The 19,122-nt window shown below is 62.6% G+C and overlaps 6 protein-coding genes and 1 long non-coding RNA gene across 15 annotated transcripts in view; 5 read left to right on the top strand and 2 right to left on the bottom strand.

The window, feature by feature from the left end:
• SIK3 (SIK family kinase 3) overlaps nt 1-3,401 on the top strand; it is a gene marked incomplete at its 5' end in the record, with an annotated part of 92,326 nt that extends 88,925 nt beyond the window's left edge. For all 8 annotated transcript variants that reach the window (XM_080366793.1, XM_080366789.1, XM_080366792.1 and 5 more), the window contains 3 exons: nt 388-520; nt 904-1,071; nt 1,388-3,401. In XM_080366793.1, the coding sequence (XP_080222919.1) occupies nt 388-520; nt 904-1,061 (291 nt within the window). In that variant the 3' untranslated portion in view covers nt 1,062-1,071; nt 1,388-3,401. The remainder of the gene's footprint in view (nt 1-387; nt 521-903; nt 1,072-1,387) is intronic.
• Nucleotides 2,168-5,024, bottom strand: LOC308054287. Its single transcript, XR_013924059.1, has 2 exons — nt 4,912-5,024; nt 2,168-4,141 (listed from the first exon to the last, which is right to left on the bottom strand). It is a non-coding gene; the product is annotated as an uncharacterized lncRNA (long non-coding RNA).
• APOA1 (apolipoprotein A1) lies at nt 4,821-6,666 on the top strand. The gene is made up of 4 exons (XM_080366812.1): nt 4,821-5,022; nt 5,239-5,294; nt 5,580-5,733; nt 5,813-6,666. The coding sequence occupies exons 2-4, from the start codon at nt 5,252-5,254 to the stop codon at nt 6,408-6,410; spliced, it is 795 nt and encodes a 264-aa protein (XP_080222938.1). The 5' UTR covers nt 4,821-5,022; nt 5,239-5,251; the 3' UTR covers nt 6,411-6,666.
• A 467-nt stretch (nt 6,667-7,133) lies between these two features.
• Nucleotides 7,134-9,601, bottom strand: APOC3 (apolipoprotein C3). The gene is made up of 3 exons (XM_080366832.1): nt 7,680-9,601; nt 7,428-7,554; nt 7,134-7,327 (listed from the first exon to the last, which is right to left on the bottom strand). Exons 1-3 carry the CDS (start codon nt 7,735-7,737, stop codon nt 7,231-7,233), a joined length of 282 nt encoding a protein of 93 aa, XP_080222958.1. The 5' UTR covers nt 7,738-9,601; the 3' UTR covers nt 7,134-7,230.
• Nucleotides 9,374-11,936, top strand: APOA4 (apolipoprotein A4; the record flags this gene model as incomplete). The annotated part of the gene is made up of 3 exons (XM_080366977.1): nt 9,374-9,422; nt 9,523-9,670; nt 9,778-11,936. 3 exons carry the CDS (start codon nt 9,374-9,376, stop codon nt 10,700-10,702), a joined length of 1,122 nt encoding a protein of 373 aa, XP_080223103.1. The 3' UTR covers nt 10,703-11,936.
• A 160-nt stretch (nt 11,937-12,096) lies between these two features.
• On the top strand, nt 12,097-14,138 carry APOA5 (apolipoprotein A5; the record flags this gene model as incomplete). The annotated part of the gene is given in 6 exon segments (XM_080366833.1): nt 12,097-12,272; nt 12,275-12,627; nt 12,631-12,636; nt 12,638-12,734; nt 12,879-12,993; nt 13,226-14,138. Coding segments are annotated over 6 exon segments (1,563 nt in total). The 5' UTR covers nt 12,097-12,193.
• Nucleotides 14,139-14,210: 72 nt separating this feature from the next.
• Nucleotides 14,211-19,074, top strand: ZPR1 (ZPR1 zinc finger; the record flags this gene model as incomplete). 2 transcript variants are annotated; one of them, XM_080366814.1, is made up of 14 exons in its annotated part: nt 14,211-14,451; nt 14,935-15,070; nt 15,384-15,535; nt 15,746-15,816; nt 16,003-16,089; nt 16,168-16,290; nt 16,459-16,512; nt 16,625-16,691; nt 16,976-17,046; nt 17,523-17,612; nt 17,712-17,822; nt 17,931-18,017; nt 18,291-18,356; nt 18,724-19,074. In XM_080366814.1, the coding sequence occupies 14 exons, from the start codon at nt 14,211-14,213 to the stop codon at nt 18,856-18,858; spliced, it is 1,491 nt and encodes a 496-aa protein (XP_080222940.1). In that variant the 3' UTR covers nt 18,859-19,074. The 2 variants fall into 2 exon arrangements, with proteins under 2 accessions (XP_080222940.1, XP_080222939.1); XM_080366813.1 differs by having other exon boundaries at nt 14,288-14,451; nt 14,909-15,070; nt 15,445-15,535.
• Nucleotides 19,075-19,122: the final 48 nt, after the last annotated feature.

Here is a 19,122-nt window from a genome sequence, read left to right as displayed (position 1 = left end):
GTGCTGCTAAACCAGCTGGCCATGGCAGCCCAGACCTTGACCGAGAGCAGAGTGGCTGCTCCGCTCCCCTGTGTTTTGGGCTGCTGGGAACAGTCCTGCCCAGATCTTGATGTGTTCTTTGCTGCAGCTGCTTTCTGCTGTAAATGAGAAGGGCTCTTCCCTAGTTAATTCAGTGCAGGTCCAGAAGGGACTTGGACTGTCCAGTCCATTGTTGTGTTGAGGGGACGCTGGCTGCACCTAAGCTGTACTTGATGTACAGCTCTTATGTGTACATAGAAACTCGCTGAAGGCTTGCAGAAGCTCCTGGGTGGCCTGTCAGAGAGCTGGGGGAGCAGCAGGGTGCCTCATCCCGAGCCCTCTTTGACTTGTGTCCTGCTGTCTCTGCAGGTGCAGTTAGATAACTTACCTGGAATGAGTTTAATGGCAGGAAAAGCACTAAGCTCTGCTCGGATGTCAGATGCCGTCCTCAGCCAGTCGTCGCTGATGGCCAGCCAGCAGCTGCGTGACAGGGAGAGCGAGGGTAAGGACCTGGCCGAGCTGCAGAGACGTGGCATGGAGGGTGTGAGCCGTTGTTCAGGCTCTGGGCCGGGAGCGGAGAGGAGCAGCTTGCAGGCTCTGTTGCAAAGCCACCTCTCCTCCAAGTGAGCGGTGCCGGCAGGGAGCAGGGTCTGCGTGGGCCGTGGGGAAGCGCGTGCTGGTGAAGGGCAGCTCCTTGGGTGCTGCTGCTGTTAGAGCCCGGGCTGGCGGGAGCAGCGGTCTGGGCATCCTGAAGAAACACAGGGCTGCTTTGCCTGTGATGTGACCCTTTAGGCTGTGACAGCCTGCTGGCGTGATCCCCGCGCTGGAGCTGTAACTCCTCAGTGCTCCTTGTGCAAACTCTGATGCCGTTCTTTGACCTTTCAGAATGTGGGGAAAGTTTGGAAGGTCAAGAGCATCCCAACCTAGGTGATGGCAACCAGCATCTAAACACCTCCTGTTACCCGTCGACATGTATTACAGACGTCCTACTGAGCTACAAGCACCCGGAGGTGCCCTTTGGGATGGAGCAGGCAGGGGTGTAACCAGGAGGGGGTGAGTATTCCAGTGTCCTTCTCTTTGCAGCCGCACACCAAGGGTCACCCAGATGGTGGGGTGTCTCCTTCCCTGCCTGACCCTTGCCTCAGCACTGGTGCGAGGCTGCAGGAGAGACAGTCGGCTGCCTGCCGGCCCCCCCTTCGTTCAGGGGCAGCACCCCCCTTCCCAGGCCTTGGCTGCTCTTCCAGAGCCCCGTTGCATCAGCTGGGATGTAGCCTGTGGGTCTGGACTGGGAATGCGACGGAGGGCTGTGGAGGCAGAGGTGCCATTCTCTGGTGTCTCCTAACATCTCTGCTTCTTCTCTCTCTTGCAGGTTTTATGTACAGCTTTGAAATGAAAAGGTCCATTTTAAACCAACAGTATCTAGCAGCATTGCGCCAAATTGCCGTAGTATTTCTGACTAACTGGAATACCATGGCCCCTTTCCTCATAATCAGTTCATCCAGTGTGTTGTTCCTTTGGTTTCTTTAATTTTTGCCACATTTGCCTGTAACTCCAGCTATCACAGAAATAACCAGAGAACCTGAGCCCTACACGTCGGCAGAGGATTTGCGGAGCCCGAGCACTGAGTCTGGTTTGGAGGGCTGTCACTGACCAGGGCCAGGCAGCCCCAGGGGCTGCTCCAGCCCCTCCTCCACCCGGAGGGGACTGCCACCTCCCCGGAGGGAGCTGCCACCGCCCCGGAGGGGGCTGCCACCGCTGGAGCCTGCCCCGGGGGGAACAGCAGGCAGGAGCCAAGCAGGTCGGAGCAGGGGTCCAGCTCCCCGGAAGCCACGCTGTCCTTCCGCTCTTTAACCCTTTGCACTGGGGAGGGGCCCGGCAGCAGGACCCCAGCCCGGCGGCGCTGGCGGGGGGCGAGGTGGGTGCCAGCCCAGCCACGGGCCCTTCCCATGAGCTGGCAACGCAGCGCTCGTCCCACCACTCATCCCACCCCGGGGCTCCGGCCAGCCGGCGGGGGACACCCACCCCTGGTGCAATATGCTTCTTGTCTCATTTTTGTCTGCTTTTGTTCCTTCTCTGTTTGTCAGTGTGCTGAAAGGATCACCTCCTCCCTGCCCCCTGCTCCCCTTTTCTTTTCAAATCCGCCTATGACTTGGGTTTTTTGTTTTTTTCTTTTTCCTGGCTTAATGTAGGGAAGACAGATTTATTTTTCTTTTCTTTGTTTTCTTAGCTTCTCCTTCTGATCATGTAGGAATTGTTTTTTGGTAAATGTTGTTTTATTATTATTGTTATTAATAAAAGGCAAAAGGAATTTCTGTTTGAGAGAAATTTTTAACTAGATTCTGTTCTATATGAATTGTGACTTGCACCTTTTGTTCAAAGTATTTTATTTCTTTTAATGACATTGTACTTGTGACTGGTTTTCTCTCGTGCCAGTGGCGACAGTGGTATTCTCCTTTATACAGTTCGGACGTGCATAGGTCTCTTCTTTGTCCTCCTTTCCATCCTTTCCTTGATGGATAGAGCGTGAAGCCCCCCCCACCCCCCACCGGGGCTCGGGAGCACTCGGTGTCATCATTGCCTTTGGGACTTTACAAGCTACAGCTCAAATTCTTCTTATTGACACTTTTCTGGAATATTTTTTTAAAAAAGGAAAAACCGACCCAGCCCTCCTGAATTTGCACAGAAGGAAGTGTGAAACCAGCACGGCAGAGGTGACTTTGCTATCCTTACCCACGCCTCTTCCCGGCCCCCCTCCTCCCCTGCCCCGGGAAAATAACGCTAACTGGCTCTGCCATCCCGAAAACCAGAGAGGAGAGAACCTCTGCGGCCGCCGAGCAGTGGCCAGGCCGGCGCTTCTGCCGGTGTCCCGGTGCCAGGCGGCTTTGCTGGGGCACCGCCGTCCACGCACGATCCCTGCCCTGGTGCCTGCGGGCCAGGGGGGTGTGGGGAGCCAGGTGGGGCTTTGCCGGACGGAGCGGGGAGGTAGTGGGAAACACTGAAAGCCTTTTGCTCCGTACCTTTGGTTTGTTTTCCTTTTGTTTACATGACACTGTATTTCTGGGAGAGTCGAAGGCCGCCCTACAGCAAGCATCCGAAACAGCAGGGACTCGCTTAACCGTGCCATTTCGCAGTATCACACTTTTTTTTATCATTGCTTTGTATTGTAGTAATCAATACGCGCAGTATATGTTGAATGTATATTAATATACTTTGCTATTATTTCTGTTTTTTGGAAATGTCAGAAGTATTTTTTTCTTCCTCATTTATGTTGGACTAAAAAAAGTTTCAGTAAATCTTCAGTCCATTTTTTTGTGGGTCACTTGCAACTAGTCAATTAGTTGGACAGTGGGATCATGACAAATAAAACCATGATTATGATCTTCTCTGGTCTCCTGTTTGCCTTGTTGCTCCATGCCCGCTGTGGAGGCAGAACAGCCTCACACCTCCGGGGGCAAAAGCTGGAGGCACGGCAGCGCGGCCACGCTGGCTCCCAGCCCACGCTCTCCTCCGTTCCTCCCCAGAGCGCTGCCCTCCTCGGGGGCAGCACGGCACCCTCTTCTGTGGGGTACCCTGCTTCTGTGGGGTTTCCCGAAGCCCCCGGCTGCCTGCCCAGCCCCCACGCAGCGGCAGGACCTCCGACTCCGGTGCTTGGCTGCTCTGACTCATCATGCGGAGGATGCTCTGCAGCTGCAGTGGGTTTCGCTCACGTCAGCCCCTGCGGCTGCTGCGGCTCCCGGCTCTGCCAGGGCAGAGGGCTCCGGGATGGGGGCACCCAGTGCCCTCCTCCACGTCTGCCCACCCCCCCTCAATGCAGCTCGTCTGGTTACCTTGACCTCACTTGGCCAGCTCCCGGTGCAAGGCTGAGATCACTGCTTGCTTCCAGGCCCAGTTTTTCGCCCCGACGAGCCCAGCCTGAGCCCGGAGGGGCCTGGGGAGCTGCCTGGGCTGGTGGGGAGCACGGCAGAGTTCCTGCCTGCCCCCCCCCCCGCCCCCATCCCCTTCGGGAGGAGCAGCCTGGCACCGACGGTCTGGGCTGCATCCCTCCCTCAGAAATGTGGTGTTGCAGATCAAACCTGTCTTGTTGAGCGTGTCCTTCCAAAGCTGGGCTTTCCCGGGACCGAGGCTGGGAGAGGAGAGGTGAGGGAAGGGAGCTGTGCCTGCCAGAGCAGTGCCTGGGGAGCCGGCCTGGGCTTGGGGCTCTCTGCAGCCCGGAGCATCGCCCCACAGCTTCCCTGTGGCATTAGGCAGCCCCTCCTGCTGCCTGCGCCATCCAGGGGCTGTGCCCCCGTTCTCCCCATCCCCTCTTGCCAGGCGGGTCCATGTGCTGGTGGCAGTGGGACGGGGCAGCACCTTGGTTTGGCTGCAGAGCGGCTTTGGGCTGGGGGGGGCATTTGGGGTGGCCGTGCCGGGGTGCCGTGGCCAGGCTGGTGTCTGCGCCCAGCTGAGCCTCTGCTTTGCTGCCCGGGTGCCCGGGGAGGGCTGGCGTGAGCGTGCGTGGGGACACAGCTCCCAGGACCTCTGCGCCGGGAAAAGGGGTTGATGTGAGCAGCAAGGGTCTCGGGGAAGAAGAGGCAGAGACCCACAGTGGTGGCGAGCGGAGGACGAGGGGTCTGGCGACGGCGGGCCAAATCCCTGTGGGTGTCAGCCTTGTCCCCGGGCTGGCGGCCAATCCCTGGGGGCTGCGAGAGGCCCTGGCGAAGCCGCAGGCGAGCGGGGGAATCTGGGTCACCAGGAGCGTAAACAGGCTCCTTGGCCAGCGAGCCGCGTCCCGCCGGGAGCCCCTGTTTGCTCGCCGCCCCTGCCAAGCCCGCGCGCCTCGGCGCTGGCCCGCGCACGCGATCCTTGAACCCTCCGCGCCACATCGCCTGGCTGGGGAGCGATTTCTTGGGCTACAGCCTGGCTTATCTCCGGCAGGAACTGCCCCTGCTGCATAAATAGCGGCGGTGGGGAAGCAGCCGGCACAGACAGGACGACCGGCAGCACAGCAGCAGCAGGAGAGAGCTGGTAAGAGCCTGGGCTGCTCCAGGGGGCTCCGGAGCCCCCATGGCACCACAGGGGCCAGAGTCCTGCTGCTCCTGGGATGCGGTGGCACGGACAGGGGGGCAGCGTTGGTGCCCGTCCTGCAGCCGTCGCCCACGGTGCCGGAGTGGGGGGCTCAGCTCCTGCCGGGGCTGGCTTTGCCGGGGTTCCCTGCACCCAACTGTCTTGCTCTGCCCCCAGGTTCGGCGCCAAGATGAGAGCTGTGGTGGTGGTCCTCGCCCTGCTCTGCCTGACGGGTAGGTCCAAGCGGGGCTGGGGCTGGGGCTGGGGCTGGGGCTGGGGCGGCAGGAGCTGCAAACCCCCATGGGACAGAGCAGGTTGGGGCAGCCAAGCCCGACGCAAGCGCTGCTGGAAGCGCCTGGCTTCCAAAGCACTTTACATGTCAGGCTGCAGCCAAGAGGCTCCCTGGTCCCCTCCTGAGCCGGGCAGTCCCCGGGGCAGCGGCAGGCAGGCGGCAGGGCTGGAGCCATCCCCGCCGTGGTCCCACCAGGCATCCTGAGCGTGCCGGGCTCTCCCCACAGGCACCCAGGCCCGCTACTTCCTGCAGCAAGATGAACCCCAGGCGCCCCTGGAGCGCCTCAAGGACATGGTGGATGTGTACCTGGAGACTGTGAAGGCCAGTGGCAAGGATGCCATCGCCCAGTTCGAGTCCTCTGCCGTAGGCAAACAGCTGGAGTAAGTGGGGCGGCTGCGTGGCGGGGGGCTGGCGGGAGGTCCCCGGGCGCCATGCATGACTTTCCTCCGCTCCCCACAGCCTGAAGCTGACCGACAACCTGGACACACTGGCCGCAGCCGCCGCCAAGCTGCGGGAGGACATGGCCCCCTACTACAAGGAGGTGCGGGAGATGTGGCTGAAGGACACGGAGGCCCTGCGCCAGGAGCTGACCAAGGACCTGGAGGAGGTGAAGGAGAAGATCCGACCATTCCTGGACCAGTTCTCTGCCAAGTGGACAGAGGAGCTGGAGCAGTACCGCCAGCGCCTGGCACCCGTGGCCCAGGAGCTGAAGGAACTCACCAGGCAGAAGGTGGAGCTGATGCAGGAGAAGCTGACCCCGGTGGCCGAGGAGGCCCGGGACCGCCTGCGCGGGCATGTGGAGGAGCTGCGCAAGAACCTGGCGCCCTACAGCGATGAGCTGCGGCAGAAGCTGAGCCAGAAGCTGGAGGAGATCCGGGAGAAGGGCATCCCCCAGGCTGCTGAGTACCAGGCCAAGGTGGTGGAGCAGCTCAGCAGCCTGCGTGAGAAGATGACACCCCTGGTGCAGGAATTCAAGGAGCGCCTCACCCCCTACACCGAGAGCCTCAAGACCCGCTTCATCACCCTTCTGGACGACCTCCAGAAGGCCGTGGCCTGAGCCGCAGGCCGGCGCAGCCAGGGACTGACCCCAGCCCTGCTCCTGCGGCCGCCTCGGGGCTGCTCCCTGCCCTGCCCGGGGTGCTGCCCCTCAGGGGGCTCTGGGGATGGGCTGCGGGAGCCCCGGGCCAGGCCAGCCCTGGGGCATCCTCCCTGGGGACCCCCCTCCTCCCCTCCCACTGCCTCCCCTCCCCGAACCGGCGTTGCTCTCAGCTTTGCCTTCCTTGTGTCAAATAAATGTGACTTAAGTTATTGGAGCTCGCTCAGTCTTTGCAGTGGATGCTGGCGGGGGGCAGCACTGGGGGCAGGGGCTGCTCTGGTCAGGGGGTGCCGGGCAGACCTGGGGGGAGTGGGGGGACAGGGAGCTGGCAGGGTGGGTGCCCTGGGGTGCAGCCTGGCTCAGCCCCACGCACGGCTCCCCCTGCACAAAGGGCTCTGCCGGGGCAGCGGAATGTGGCCGGGGCTGCTTTTGCCAGAGCTGGATCCCCCTGGCTCGTGGGAGCAGCACCCGGCTCCTGCCACCCAGGGCACGTGTGTGTGTGTGGGGGGGGGGTGCACGATGCTCGCCCCACGGTGAGGGGTCCCGGTGCCCCAGCACACCTGTGTGCAGCCCCTGCACTGGAAAGAGGGAGTAGCACCCCGACGTGGGCACCCGTCCCAGCCCTTCCTCACCCCGCGGTGCACACTCCTCCTCGCCGCCCCCCCAGTGACACCGCCAGTGCCGCCTGCTTCAGCACCGCTTTATTGCAAGAACCACGACAGTGGGTGGGGAGCGGGGGGGAGACCCCAGCCTGCCGGGTCCCATGCAGCCCCCGGTGGGGCTATGGGGCCAGTGCCCGCTTCCAGAGATTCGCCAGCTGCTCCTTCAGCCGGGCCAGCCGCTGCTTCGCCTGGTCCGTGTTGTCAGCCAGCCAGCGCCTGCAAAGGGAGGGGGCTCAGCGTGAGGCACCCGCCGGGCTCCCCCGTGGGCAGCAGCGCGCCGCTGGGTGCCTGGGCTGGTGCGGGGGCGCGGGGGCACCTGGCCTGCTGAGCCGCCTCCGACTCCTGCACCATGCTGAAGGCGGTCTGGGCCATGGCTGTGGCTTTCTGGGCATACTCCTTCACCTTCCTCACCAGCGACTCCAGCTCCTCGGGTGTGTCGGCCCCTGCCAGCACAAGCCTTGTGGAAGCAGGGGGACAGGGCGGTGGGGCTGTGCCAGCCCCGTGCATGCACCCCAGCACCCTGAGCCCCATCCCCCTGCTCCTGCTGCCGCCCTCACCCAGCTCTTACTTGCTCCCACCACCAGGACGGCCACGCAGACCAGCACAAACAGGAGCGATGCCCTCATGGCTGGGGAGAAAGCAGAGCACGTGGGGTGGGGTGGTAGGTGGGGGCCCACGCGCCCACAGGGGTCCCAACCTCGACCCTGTCCCCTTCCTGGTGTGACCCTCCCGAGGGGCTTCCCCACTCACCTGTGCCGGGCTCTGGACGTGGGGGCAGCCCGGGACTCCCACTTTATACCCTCCCCACAGCCACCCCAGGGGGGTGTTTGTGCAAAGGTCAGGGGCGGTGGGGCTGGCCGGCAAGGGGACAGGTCTGCAGACACCGTTCCCACTGCCAGGTTTGCTGCAGAGGGGCCTGCCTCCCGGCCAGGAGTTGGGAAATCCGCCAGGGACCGAGGCTGCTGGGGGCTCTGCGTGCATCTGCGTGTGTGTGCACAGGCACACACGTGCGTGTGCTGGTGCGTGTGCAGCCAGCCCGGTGCCCGCTGCAGGGCACACCACGGTGAGGGCAGCTTTGGAAACAAGCCTGGGGCCGGTGTGGGCGCACACAGCACAAGGGTGACATCCAGCGGCACCGGCCCCGGGCATGATGCCAGCAGACGGGCTCTGCCTGGGGGCACCGTGTGGCTGCCTGGGCTGGGGTGGCTGCTGCCCCGGAGGCGCAGGTGGGCGGTGGGTGCCCGGGCTTTGCCCTCCGGCCGTGGGGCACTGCGAGGGCTCTTTGGACCCTGGCATCGCTGGCACCTGGCTGACCCCTGCCCCGCCAGCCGTGCCCTTCGCCCCAGCCATGGCGCATCGCTGCCCACCTGCAGCCTGGAGCAGGTCCGGGCCGTGGGTGGGCTGGGCACGGGCTGCATCCCTGCGGCGTGTGCCAAGAGCCCGATGCCCACGGCCAGGGACGTGCGTGGGTCCCAGCTCCAGTCAAGGGCACACTGGCACCGTGTGGGTGCCACATCCCACAGCTGCGGGCTCCTGGCCGTTCCCTGTGGCACAGCTTCCTCCAGGAGCCCATGCTCGGAGTGAGCAATGCCATCCTGCCCGTACACAGTCCCATGTGCCCCCATGCAGCCATCACCACATCCCCCTGAGCCCATGTCCTGCCCCACTGCACACCCCGGCACAGCGCAGCCAACGGCAGAGCTGAAGGGTTCCCTGCAGCGTCCCCCGGTGCCACCACACTGCACATCCCAGGTACTGGGCAGCTGGCACCGGCAGGGCCATCACTGCATCTCATGGAGAAGCAGAGCCCCCATGGTGTGCTGTCCCCTCCATCCCAGGGTCCCTGCCCTCGGGAGGGGCTCAGCCCTGGAGTGCCATGTGTACCCCCTTCCCCTCTCTGCCCTGGCCCCTGGCACCCTGCCGGGAGCTGGCAGGGTTGCGGGTGATGTCAGGACTGTGCACACGTCAGGCAATTCCACGTCGCGACCTTGCTAAAGTCCAAGCCCGGGGTCTGTGTCACAGGCCTGCGTGGAAGCCGCCGAGGGCGCTCAGGCTGCATAAATAGCAGCCGGGTGCTCCCCAGCACAGCAGGTACCGGCACCCGTGGCAGCCCAGGTGGGTGGCTGCGGGGAAGGGTGGGGAGAGCTGGAGGCTGCATCCCCTGCGGTGGGCAGGAGGCAGCAGGGGGCAGGGGGGCTGGGGACCCCCGGAGCTCCCTTCATCTCGGCTCTGTGCTCCCTCAGGCATCCCCCAGTGCTCAGGATGTATCTGAAGGCGGCCACCCTTGTCCTGGTGCTCTTCGTGGTCTCAGGTGAGGTGGCATGTGGGTCCCCGGTGCGGGAGGGTGGTGCTGCCCCAGGGCAGGCATGGGGCCTGATGTCCCCAGGGGAGCTGCCGAGAAGGATTGTGCTGATCTCAGCGTCCACTTGCAGGGGCACGGGCTGATGTCAACCCAGACGAGGTGGCCAGCGTGCTCTGGAAGTACTTCACCGAGCTGGGCAGCAACGCCAAGGAGACCGTGGACCAGCTGCAGCAAGCTGAGCTCACCAAGCAGCTCAAGTGAGCAGAGCCACGGGCTGCAATGCCGGGGGTGGGGGGACACAGGTGGTGGGGCAGGGGAGGGGGCCGTGGGCACGCCGGGGTGCTGACGTCCACCCTCTCCCCAGCACCCTGCTGGAGAGCAACCTGCGGACCGTCAACTCGTACGCTGAGGACCTGCAGCAGCGGCTGGTGCCCTTCGCCACGGAGCTGCAGGCACGGCTGGCGCAGGACTCGCAGCGGCTGAAGGAGCAGATCCGGCAGGAGCTGGCGGAGCTGCAGGCCAAGCTGGCGCCCTACGCTGACCAGGTTCACCAGCAGATCGGCACCAACATCCGCCAGCTGCAAGCCAAGATGAGCCCCTACGCCGAGGAGCTGCGCTCCCAGGTGGACCGCGGGGCTGGGCAGCTGCGGCGGGTGCTGGAGCCCTACGCCACCGAGCTGCGGGACCGGCTGCAGGACAACGCCGAGAGCATCCAGGCCTCCCTTAGCCCCTACGCTGACCGGCTGCAGCAACAGATCGACAGTGGGGTGGAGAGCCTGAAGGGGCAGCTGACTCCCCTGGCCGATGAGCTGAAGGCGCAGGTGGAGCAGAGCGTGGCGGAGCTGCGGCGGGGACTCAGCCCCTACGCCCAGGAGGTGCAGGATGGCCTCAACCGGCAGCTGGAGAGCCTGACGGCGCAGATGGAGAAGGCAACGGAGGAGCTGCGCTCCCGCCTGGCCGCCAGCTCAGAGGAGCTGCGCACCAAGCTCAGCCCGCTGGCCGAGGAGCTGCGGCAGGCGGCGAGCAGCGATGTCGAGAGCCTGCGGCAACGGCTGGCGCCCTTGGCCCAGCAGCTGGACGAGCGCGTGGGGCAGACGCTGGAGGCTTTCCAGCAGCAGGTAGCCCCCTTCGGTGAGACCTACGGGCGGCAGCTGGTGGAACGGCTGGAGGAGATGCGCGGGAAGCTGGACACGGGCGCCACTGGTGTTGAGGACCACTTGGAGCTGCTGGAGAAGGAGGTGCGGGAGAAGGTGGCTGCCTTCCTCAACACTGCCCAGGTGGCGAACTGAGACTCCCCTGGTGCCATGGGGAAGGGGCACGGGGAGGCCACCTGTCCCCCCACACCGCGACTGTTCACAGCCACTGCCCACAGAAGAAATAAACTGCCATCTTGTGATGCACGTGCTGGTCTGTGTCCCTTCTTCTCCGCAGCATCCTGCCATCCTGCTCCAGGATGGTCAGCCTGGGGCACCTGGCCCAGCTGCTCCAAGAGGAGAGCATCAACCCTGAATTTTGGGTCCCTGGGAGAAGGAACAGAGGTGGGGACAGTTGGGTGGGGGCCTCCCTCCCCAGCACAGGGGCTGCGTGGGGCTGGAGGCAGTTGCAGCCAGGTGAGCTTGTCAACCAGCATGGGGTCAGGGCCCAGGATGTCACCGCAGCAGGGTGCCACAGCAACTCGGCAGCACCCAAGTGGCTCCAGAGGGGCCAGAGCCCCAGCATACAGTCAAGTACCCCCACCACAGCAGGGCCAGCTGCTGCCACGGGGGACGGGTCTCTGCAGGCTGCGCTGGGTGGGTGATGGACACCTCGACCCTGCACCATGCAGGCACGCAGGGACCGTGGCCAGGCGCAGTGGGACTCAGACAGGGAGGGTGCAGGCCCTTGTCCCCAGGAGCTTCCAGGCTCAGGGAAAAGAAAAAGGGACTAGAGCTATGGCCACAGCCAGCGCCCCGAGCTCTGCTGGTGGGTGCCCCGCAGGACCAGTCCCACAAACAGAAGCATTTCCCATGTGGGCTGCAGTGGCACGAGGCACAGGACGGGAGCGCTGCCAGGGCCGATCAGGGTGACCCTGTGTGTCCGCGGGAGCAGAGCGGACTTTGGTGCCGGAGGGGTGTTAGTGACCGCTCCCGAGGTTCACCCCGGGGGTGCGCAGGACTTTGCCCTCCACCGCAGGGTGTCTGCACCCCAGCCCTGCTGGGGAGATGCGGGTCCCAGCGGGTCCCTGTTTGCTGTGTTCCTTCAGTGCAAACATTGCAGCGCTCTCCTGATTGAGAAGCCCGGTGTCAGCAGCCGGCACTCCTCATAGGGGTGGGGGCTGAGCTGAAAACATTGCCGTGTTTTTTTCCTGGGGGAAAGGCAGCTTGCAAAGGAAACACACCAAGGCACAGCGGGTTTGGCATCCAGGTGGGGAGCGGGGCCGTGCAGCTGGCAGTGTGCGAGCAGGCAGCCCCACGGTGTGCTCCTCCCTGGGCTGCAGACACAACCACCGTGCTCGTTTCCCCCTTCCCTGGCACAGCCGGGGCCGGGCTCATCCTCCCACACCCACCCTGGCCACCCCCGCAGTGGTCCAGGCTGCCTTTCCCCCCATTTGGGATGTGAGCCCCTGTGTCAGGAGCTGGTGTCCCCATTCCCATCCTGCTGCTCTGCACCCCCTCGCCACCCCAGCAGCATCGTTTTCTCCACGATGCAAAGGTCGGCTGCGAGGGCAGGGGCAGCCTCGTCCGGGCTGGCTGCAGAGCAGGGGAGCGGTGGGGGCAGGCGAAGGGGCAGCCGGCAGTCAGATGACCGGTCCCCACGTCACCTCTCAGGAACGTCCGTGGACCTCCACGTTGTGTTTACACGGAGTGAGGTCCAAAAGCCCATCCCTGCAGATGCGCCTTATCGCCTGCGCTCCTCTACCTCCTGCCGGCTGCATATAAAGGGAGCTGCAGGCTGGCTCCCGGCAGGAGGGACGCGGGAGGTGACCGGGAGCCAGGTGAGGGGTGGGGGGCAGCCCCACCAAACCAGTGTGGGCAGGGGCACCTCACGCTGCTTCAACCTCAGCAGCTGGATGACTGGGCGTCATTCCACCTGCATGCTGGTAGCGTTACGGGGGACCCCAGGAGCAAGGTCCTTGCAGAAAGCAGTGGGGGAGGGGGTGGTGGGGGTGAGCACGAAGCACAGGGACCATCGACCTGTGAGAGCTCGGAGGTGTGACCTGCATGGAGGCACGAGCTAACACATTCCTCCGCTCTCTCTCCCCACAGCACGGCAGCACGCTGGCCTGGCAGACCATGGCTCTGAAGGCTGTGCTTCTCCTCACCCTCCTGGCCACCTTAACAGGTGGGTGAGGAGCCGAGGAGCTCACCTGGGGACAACTGGCAGCATGCGATGGGGCAGAGCTGGGACACAGTCTGGGCAGGAGGGCAGAGCCAGGGGTGGGCACTGCCACGGCCGCCCCACTAACCCCTGCCCTCCTGCCTGCAGTGTCACCGGCCAAGCTGGCAAGGAACAGCTTCTGGGAGTACCTCAGCCAGCTGACAAGTGACAAGGACAGCCTCCCAGAGCCCAGCCAGAGCAGTAAGCTGGGCAGGGACATCACGTGAGTATGCCGTGCTGGGGCCCTGCCTTGCAGCGCCCATCCTGGGTCACTCCACAAGCTCCCCCCAGGCCCCACCAACACACAGTGGCTTCCTCTTCCCCTGGGGACAGAAATGCTAACAGGGACAGCCCTCATGGCTCTCAGCAGCTTTTATTATGGATGTGTTAGGGCATAGCAGAAATGCTGTGCTAAGTCTGGGGTGCTCAGTAACTACCTCTGCTGTCTCATGCAGAAACCTGAAGGAAAGCATTCAGGATGGGGTCAGCTACGTGGGAAATTTTCTGGAGAAGCTGGTGCCCCTCAACAGAGGCCTCCAGCCCCGGCTCTACCATGACTCAGACAGCCTGCGGAAACTCATCAGGAAAGAGCTGGAGAGCCTAAGGGTGAAACTGTCGCCATATGTGGACGAAGTCCACCACAAGGTCGGCAAGCACCTGGAAGATCTTCGCTACCGGCTGCAGCCATTCACAGAGGAGCTCCTGGACCAAGTGTCCCTGAAAGCCCGGGAGCTCCGGCGGCACCTTATGCCCAGCCGGGAGGTGACGGCTCAGCTCCTGGAGGGTGCGGATGAAGTCCAGAGGTTCATGGCTCATTATGCGGACAAGATCACATTCCACACTGACCAGGTGAAGGACATTTTCCAGCCCTACGCTGACAGGCTGGTGACTGAGATCCACCGCAATGTGGAGGAGCTGCACAGGAATGTCATCCCTCACACCCAGGCCAGCCCAGAGAAGCTCAACCCGTACATCCAGGAGCTCTCCACAAAACTGACCCAGAATGCGCGGGACCTCCACCAGAAGATCCAGGGGAACCTGGAGCAGCTCAAGGTGAAGCTGAGCCGCTACCCCAGCAGCCTGGAGGAGCTGCCAGCCACCCCGGAGCGCTACACGGAGGAGTTGGCCCGGGAGGTACAGCGACGGGTGGAGGAGTTCCGGAAGGCCACGTACCTCCAGATCCAGGACTTCACCCGCGCCCTGGACCAGGAGACGGAGAAGATGAGGCGGAAGCTCTCCTCCCGGCTCCCTTCCCTGGGGGACCACCAGGAAGGCCCGCCCGCCGTGGAGGACCTACATGCCCGCCTCGACGCCCTCTGGAGAGACCTGGCGGACAGCCTGAGCGAGCGGGACGGCGAGGCCCCGTGACGGGCCGAGGAGGGAGGTCGGGGGATCGGGGGGCCGGCTAGGTCGGGCTGAACCGCAAATAAAGGCGCCGCCATGACAGGCCGAGTCCCGCCGCCGCCTCACGTGACCGCGCCCTCCCACGTGACCGCGCAGCCCACGTGTCCGCGCCCCCCACGTGACGGCGGCGCGCGGGCGCGGTGGCGGCGGCAACATGTCCGCGCTGGGGGCTGTGGAGGCGGCGGCGGCGGGGTCCCTGTTCCGGCCCCTCGGCGCCGAGGATGGCGAGCAGCGGCCGGCGGAGATCGAGTCTCTGTGCATGAACTGCTTCCGCAACGTGAGGGGCCGGCGGGGCCTGCCGGGGGGGACACAGCAGGACAGCGGCTTGCCGGGAGGGGGAGGGGCAGACCACCCTGCGGGGGGGGAGAGCAGGACAGAGGCCTGCCGGGGGGGCCCGGGTGGCCTTGCAGGGAGGGGGACACAGCAGGACAGCAGCCCGCTGGGGGGGCCCGGGCCGTCCTGCAGGGGTCGGGGGCTGGGCACTGCAGGACAGGTGAAGGGCAAGACGTGGGGTGGAGCGGCCACAGCTTGTCCTGCCACGGGGGGTGGGGAGGGATGAGGAGGGCTGGGGAGGCAGGCAGGGGGTGGGGGGAGCGGGTAGGTAGGGCCTGTGGGGAGGGGAGAGAAGGTTGGGTGTTCCAGGCTCTGGGATCTGCTTGGGGGGTGTGGGCAGGAATGTGGGGCAGCTCCTGAGGAGCCGGAGCCGGGTTCCCACAAGGCCCCTCACTGCGCAGGGGGTGACGCGGCTGCTGCTCACCAGGATCCCCTTCTTCAAAGAGATCATTGTCAGCTCCTTCGCCTGCGACAGCTGCTCCTGGTCCAACACGGAGATCCAGTCCGCGGGCAGGATCCAGGAGCAGGGTGTGCGCTACACCCTGGCCATCACCTCCCGGCAGGTGAGCAGGGGCTCCCCTCGCCATCCCCAGCGGTGGGGCTGGTACCGCCCCGTGTGCCAGGGCGGCGGGGAGCTGCCTTGCAGGTACCTTGTGCACACCTTTGTCCCTCACGAGTTGGTCTTGCTTGAGCAATAAAGTGTTTTTCTCATGTGCCGCTGAGAAATAGTGTTATTTGTTTGGTAGTAACCATTTAAAGCATAAAACGTGAATATTCCCAGCGCATGCCTGCATGGGTGGAAGGGCTGCTAACGCTGGCCTCGAGCTAATGGTGCTGCTTATGGCGGGCGCTGTGTACCCCAGTGTGATCCCACAGTGTGTGGGAGCTCCTGGGCCCATTGGGGATCCTAATGCTGCTCCTCCACTGTCGTGTGCAGGACATGAACAGGGAGGTGGTGAAGACAGACTGTGCCACGGCTCGGATTCCAGAGCTGGACTTTGAGATCCCTGCTTTCACACAGAAGGGAGGTGGGTATGTGGCCTGCACCCCTCAGCGTGCTGGCAGGTGCTCAGTAAACACCGATTAAGGACCTGGACTCCTGTCCGTTTAGTTAAATAAGCTCGACAGGGCCAGTGTATGGAGGCTGCCAGGGACTGGCGCACACTGGCAGGGTGGGTAGCACCACTGTGGTGTATTTAACGGTGCTGTTGCTTCTGGTTTTTTTTTCCCCTCTCAAGTTCTAACCACCATTGAAGGGATAATTGACAGAGCTGTCGCAGGCCTGGAGCAGGACCAGCCCATCCGCAGGGTAAGATGCTGAGAAAGGGGGAGCTCCTTCCTGCTTAGCAAATGCCTGTTTTGTTCATCTTCTGCCCGTTGGCGTTGCACACTGCTGATAAAAGTGTTATGGGCTCTCTGGTTTGTGCTGTTGTCAGCATTGTCTTCGGTTCTGGGCTGCTCCTGACAGCAGTCTCAAATGTGTCCTCTCTTGCAGGTGACAGATGAAGAGGTGGCAAGTAAAATAGATGAGTTCATTGGTAAACTAAAGCAGCTGAAAGAAGTACATTCCCCCTTCACTTTTGTGAGTACACAAAGGAGTGCAGCCCTTTCTGTGTGAGGGAAGCACGGGAGGGCTTCCTAAGGCTTCCTTCTCCTGTAGATCATCGATGACCCTTCGGGGAACAGCTTTGTGGAGAACCCTCATGCGCCGCAGAAGGACGATGCTCTCGTGGTCACTCATTACAGGAGGACTCCGCAGCAGGCTGCCATGCTAGGGCTGGAGGTAATGGGGAGCTGCTACTCTGTTGTCAGCCCGCTGCACGCGTGGGGCCAGAGGTCCCATGCATGCTGTCAGCCTGGGGGAGCAGGGCTGATAGTCCTCTCGCTCTCCAGGAGACCCTGAATTGAGGAACAGAAGTTAACGCTGCTTCTGGTGTGTGTCCCCTTGCAGGGAGAGGAGTTGGATGAGAAGCCAGCTGATTCTGTGGAGGATCTGAGGAATGAGGTGGGTGACTTTGCAGCACAGTGGTGGCTCTGTCTGGGTGGTGGGCACCCAGGACAGGCTTTCTGCGCTGGCTGGAACTTTTTTGATTCTCCTTTCCTTTCCTGTGACCCAGGTGCTGCAGTTCAACACCAACTGCCCCGAGTGCAATGCTCCAGCTAACACAAATATGAAGTTAGTGCGTATCCTTTGAGTGGGGGCATGGACACAGGTTGGTGGTCTCTGTGGGTGTCTGCACGGAGGCTGGCGTGGTGGTGAGAGTCACTCTGTGTGCTGACCCAGGTCTCTTCTTGCTGCACCCATAAGGCATCATTTCTAGTAGAGCCTGTCAGGGTGCAAACCTGTCTCGGTGCCGCTCACAGCTTGCCAGCAAGCTCCTGTGCTACCTTGGGGACCAAGGCTGTGAAGAGGGCACAGGCAGCTGCTTGGAGACTTTTGTTGAGTTTTCCTTGACTGTCTGCTCCAGAAATCCCACACTTCAAGGAAGTGATTATCATGGCCACAAACTGTGACTCCTGTGGGCACAGGACAAATGAGGTGAGCTGGAAAACTACCAACCTCTTTTTTGCCGGGAACAGCAGTGAGGAGGGGAGTGGTGGTCTGTGCTTTAGTGAGCAGGTGTTTCTCAAGAGTCCCTGGCCTGTTTCATGAGGTGGCTGTTTGGGAAGCCAGGCTTAGAGGGAGGCTGGATTTATGGGGGTTGTACTGGCTGTTGTAGGGCTGCCTTGCTTCTGAGTGGGGGCCAGACCATCCACAAGCTGTGCGAAGGCTGGCATGTGTGTCGAGGTCAGGTGGGATCTGGCTTGCCTTCCTAAACAAGTGAAGGGGGAGAATTTAGCCTTGAAGAGCTGTTTGGTGCATGTCAACCATCAGCACCCCTACTTGAGTCCCCTGGGTTAAGGCATTGTCCCCAGGTTTGTAGCAGCCTCTAAACTGCAGGGGTAAACCCTCTTAAAGCATCCTGGTGTGATTTAAGTTTAAAGTCCGTGAAGCTGACTGCTGGCTGTGCCTAGGTGAAGTCCGGAGGAGCAATCGAACCACAAGGCACCAGGATTACCCTTCAAATTACAGACCCTTCCGACATGACGAGGGATATCCTAAAGGTACAGTGCCTTCAGATACCCGCCCTGTCCTCGGTGGCTGGCGTGTGGGGCCTGGCTGTCCCTCGCAGGGATTCACTGGCTGCTCACTCGCCCTTGCAGTCAGAGACATGCAGTGTGGAAATCCCGGAGCTGGAGTTTGAGCTGGGTATGGGAGCACTGGGGGGGAAGTTCACCACGCTGGAAGGACTACTGAAGGACATCAGAGACCTGGTGAGTGGTCCTCCTGCCTGGTGGAGCTCGGACCCCCTCTGCCTTAATATTTGGCCTGGCTGTGGGGCTGGGTGTCTTGCAGCTGCCTGAGTATGTCTGCTCTTCCAGGTTGAGAGAAACCCCTTCACTCTGGGGGACAGCTCTACACCCGGCAAAACAGAAAAGCTGCAAGAGTTCATTGGGAAACTGAATGAGGTGAGCACACTCTTCATGTTCCGTGCTCCGCAATGGGCTTTTTGATACTGTCACTGCAGCTGTGAAGCGTGTTTAACTGAGCTCCTGGGCAAGTGTTGCCTTACCTTTTCTGCTGTTCCACACTCGCCTCGCTTGTTTTACCAAGCTATTACTGGTTTTGAACTGAGGAAAATACTAGGACTGCCTAAAGCATGCTGTGAAAGTCTTGGTGCCAGGAGCGCTGAAGGATTAGGAAGAGCCCTAACGCCTGGATGTGCTGCTCTCTTTCTGCAGATCATAGAAGGAAAGACAAAGGCTCACTTCATCATGGATGACCCTGCAGGCAACAGCTATCTTCAGGTACAGCATGGGGCACTCAAGGATGAACTTGAAGTCTCCTGAGCAGTTTGGGAGGATTTTCTTCTTGTTTCCCTGGTGTGCGTTGGTGGGAAGGGTTCCCTTTGGGGCTCGGTTAGTGAGTGGGTTGCTGCAGGCTCTGTCGGGGGAAAGGAAACTGTTGGTGGCTTTGTAGGAAGGAAGACGGGAGCGGGGTCTGCTCCATGGGGTTGGGGGCTGGGAATGTGGTGATCTGATCTGTCCCTGGGGTGATGGACAAGTCTTGCCCAAGGCACCTTGCCCTTGCCAGGGTGCTGCTGAGGGGCCCAAGCCTGTGCTGGTGCCCGAGGCTGGGGAGGGGTGTGAAGCAGGCCCCCGTCTCGCCCCGCAGAATGTGTATGCCCCAGAAGAGGACCCGGAGCTGAAAGTGGAGCGCTACGAGCGTACATTTGAGCAGAACGAAGACCTGGGCCTGAACGACATGAAGACGGAGGGCTATGAGTCAGAAGGAGCCTCGGGCCGGTAGCCGGGTGCAGCCGGACCCCTTCAGCCTCTCCCCCCGACCCCTCCGGGGCCAGGACTTGCTTGGGGCAGGGGCCCTGCTCCCCGCCTGCCATGGGGAAGCTGCTGCAGCAGTGGGCCTGGGCGTCGGGGCCGTTCCTGGGGGATTACTGCTGTGTGCTGGGACGGGGGGTGGTGCCGGGGCCCTGGGGCTGTGCCCCCCAATAAAGCTGTTCGCGGAGGTGCTGTGTCCTGTGGGTGCTGCCGCCAGCGCCCGGCCGTGGCTCCG

Source organism: Falco punctatus (assembly GCF_963210335.1).
Source record: "Falco punctatus genome assembly, chromosome: 16".
NCBI lineage: Eukaryota > Metazoa > Chordata > Aves > Falconiformes > Falconidae > Falco > Falco punctatus.
This window is presented reverse-complemented; position numbering and strand designations above follow the sequence as displayed.

Excerpts from the sequence above, each read along its gene's own strand:
- APOA1 (XM_080366812.1), top strand. The coding sequence starts at position 5,252 with ATGAGAGCTGTGGTGGTGGTCCTCGCCCTGCTCTGCCTGACGG. Across the intron at positions 5,295-5,579 it reads CGCCCTGCTCTGCCTGACGG|GCACCCAGGCCCGCTACTTC; the intron begins GTAGGTCCAAGC and ends CTCTCCCCACAG. Across the intron at positions 5,734-5,812 it reads GCCGTAGGCAAACAGCTGGA|CCTGAAGCTGACCGACAACC; the intron begins GTAAGTGGGGCG and ends CGCTCCCCACAG.
- APOC3 (XM_080366832.1), bottom strand. The coding sequence starts at position 7,737 with ATGAGGGCATCGCTCCTGTTTGTGCTGGTCTGCGTGGCCGTCCTGGTG. Across the intron at positions 7,555-7,679 it reads CGTCCTGGTGGTGGGAGCAA|GGGCCGACACACCCGAGGAG; the intron begins GTAAGAGCTGGG and ends TTGTGCTGGCAG. Across the intron at positions 7,328-7,427 it reads GAGGCGGCTCAGCAGGCCAG|GCGCTGGCTGGCTGACAACA; the intron begins GTGCCCCCGCGC and ends CTCCCTTTGCAG.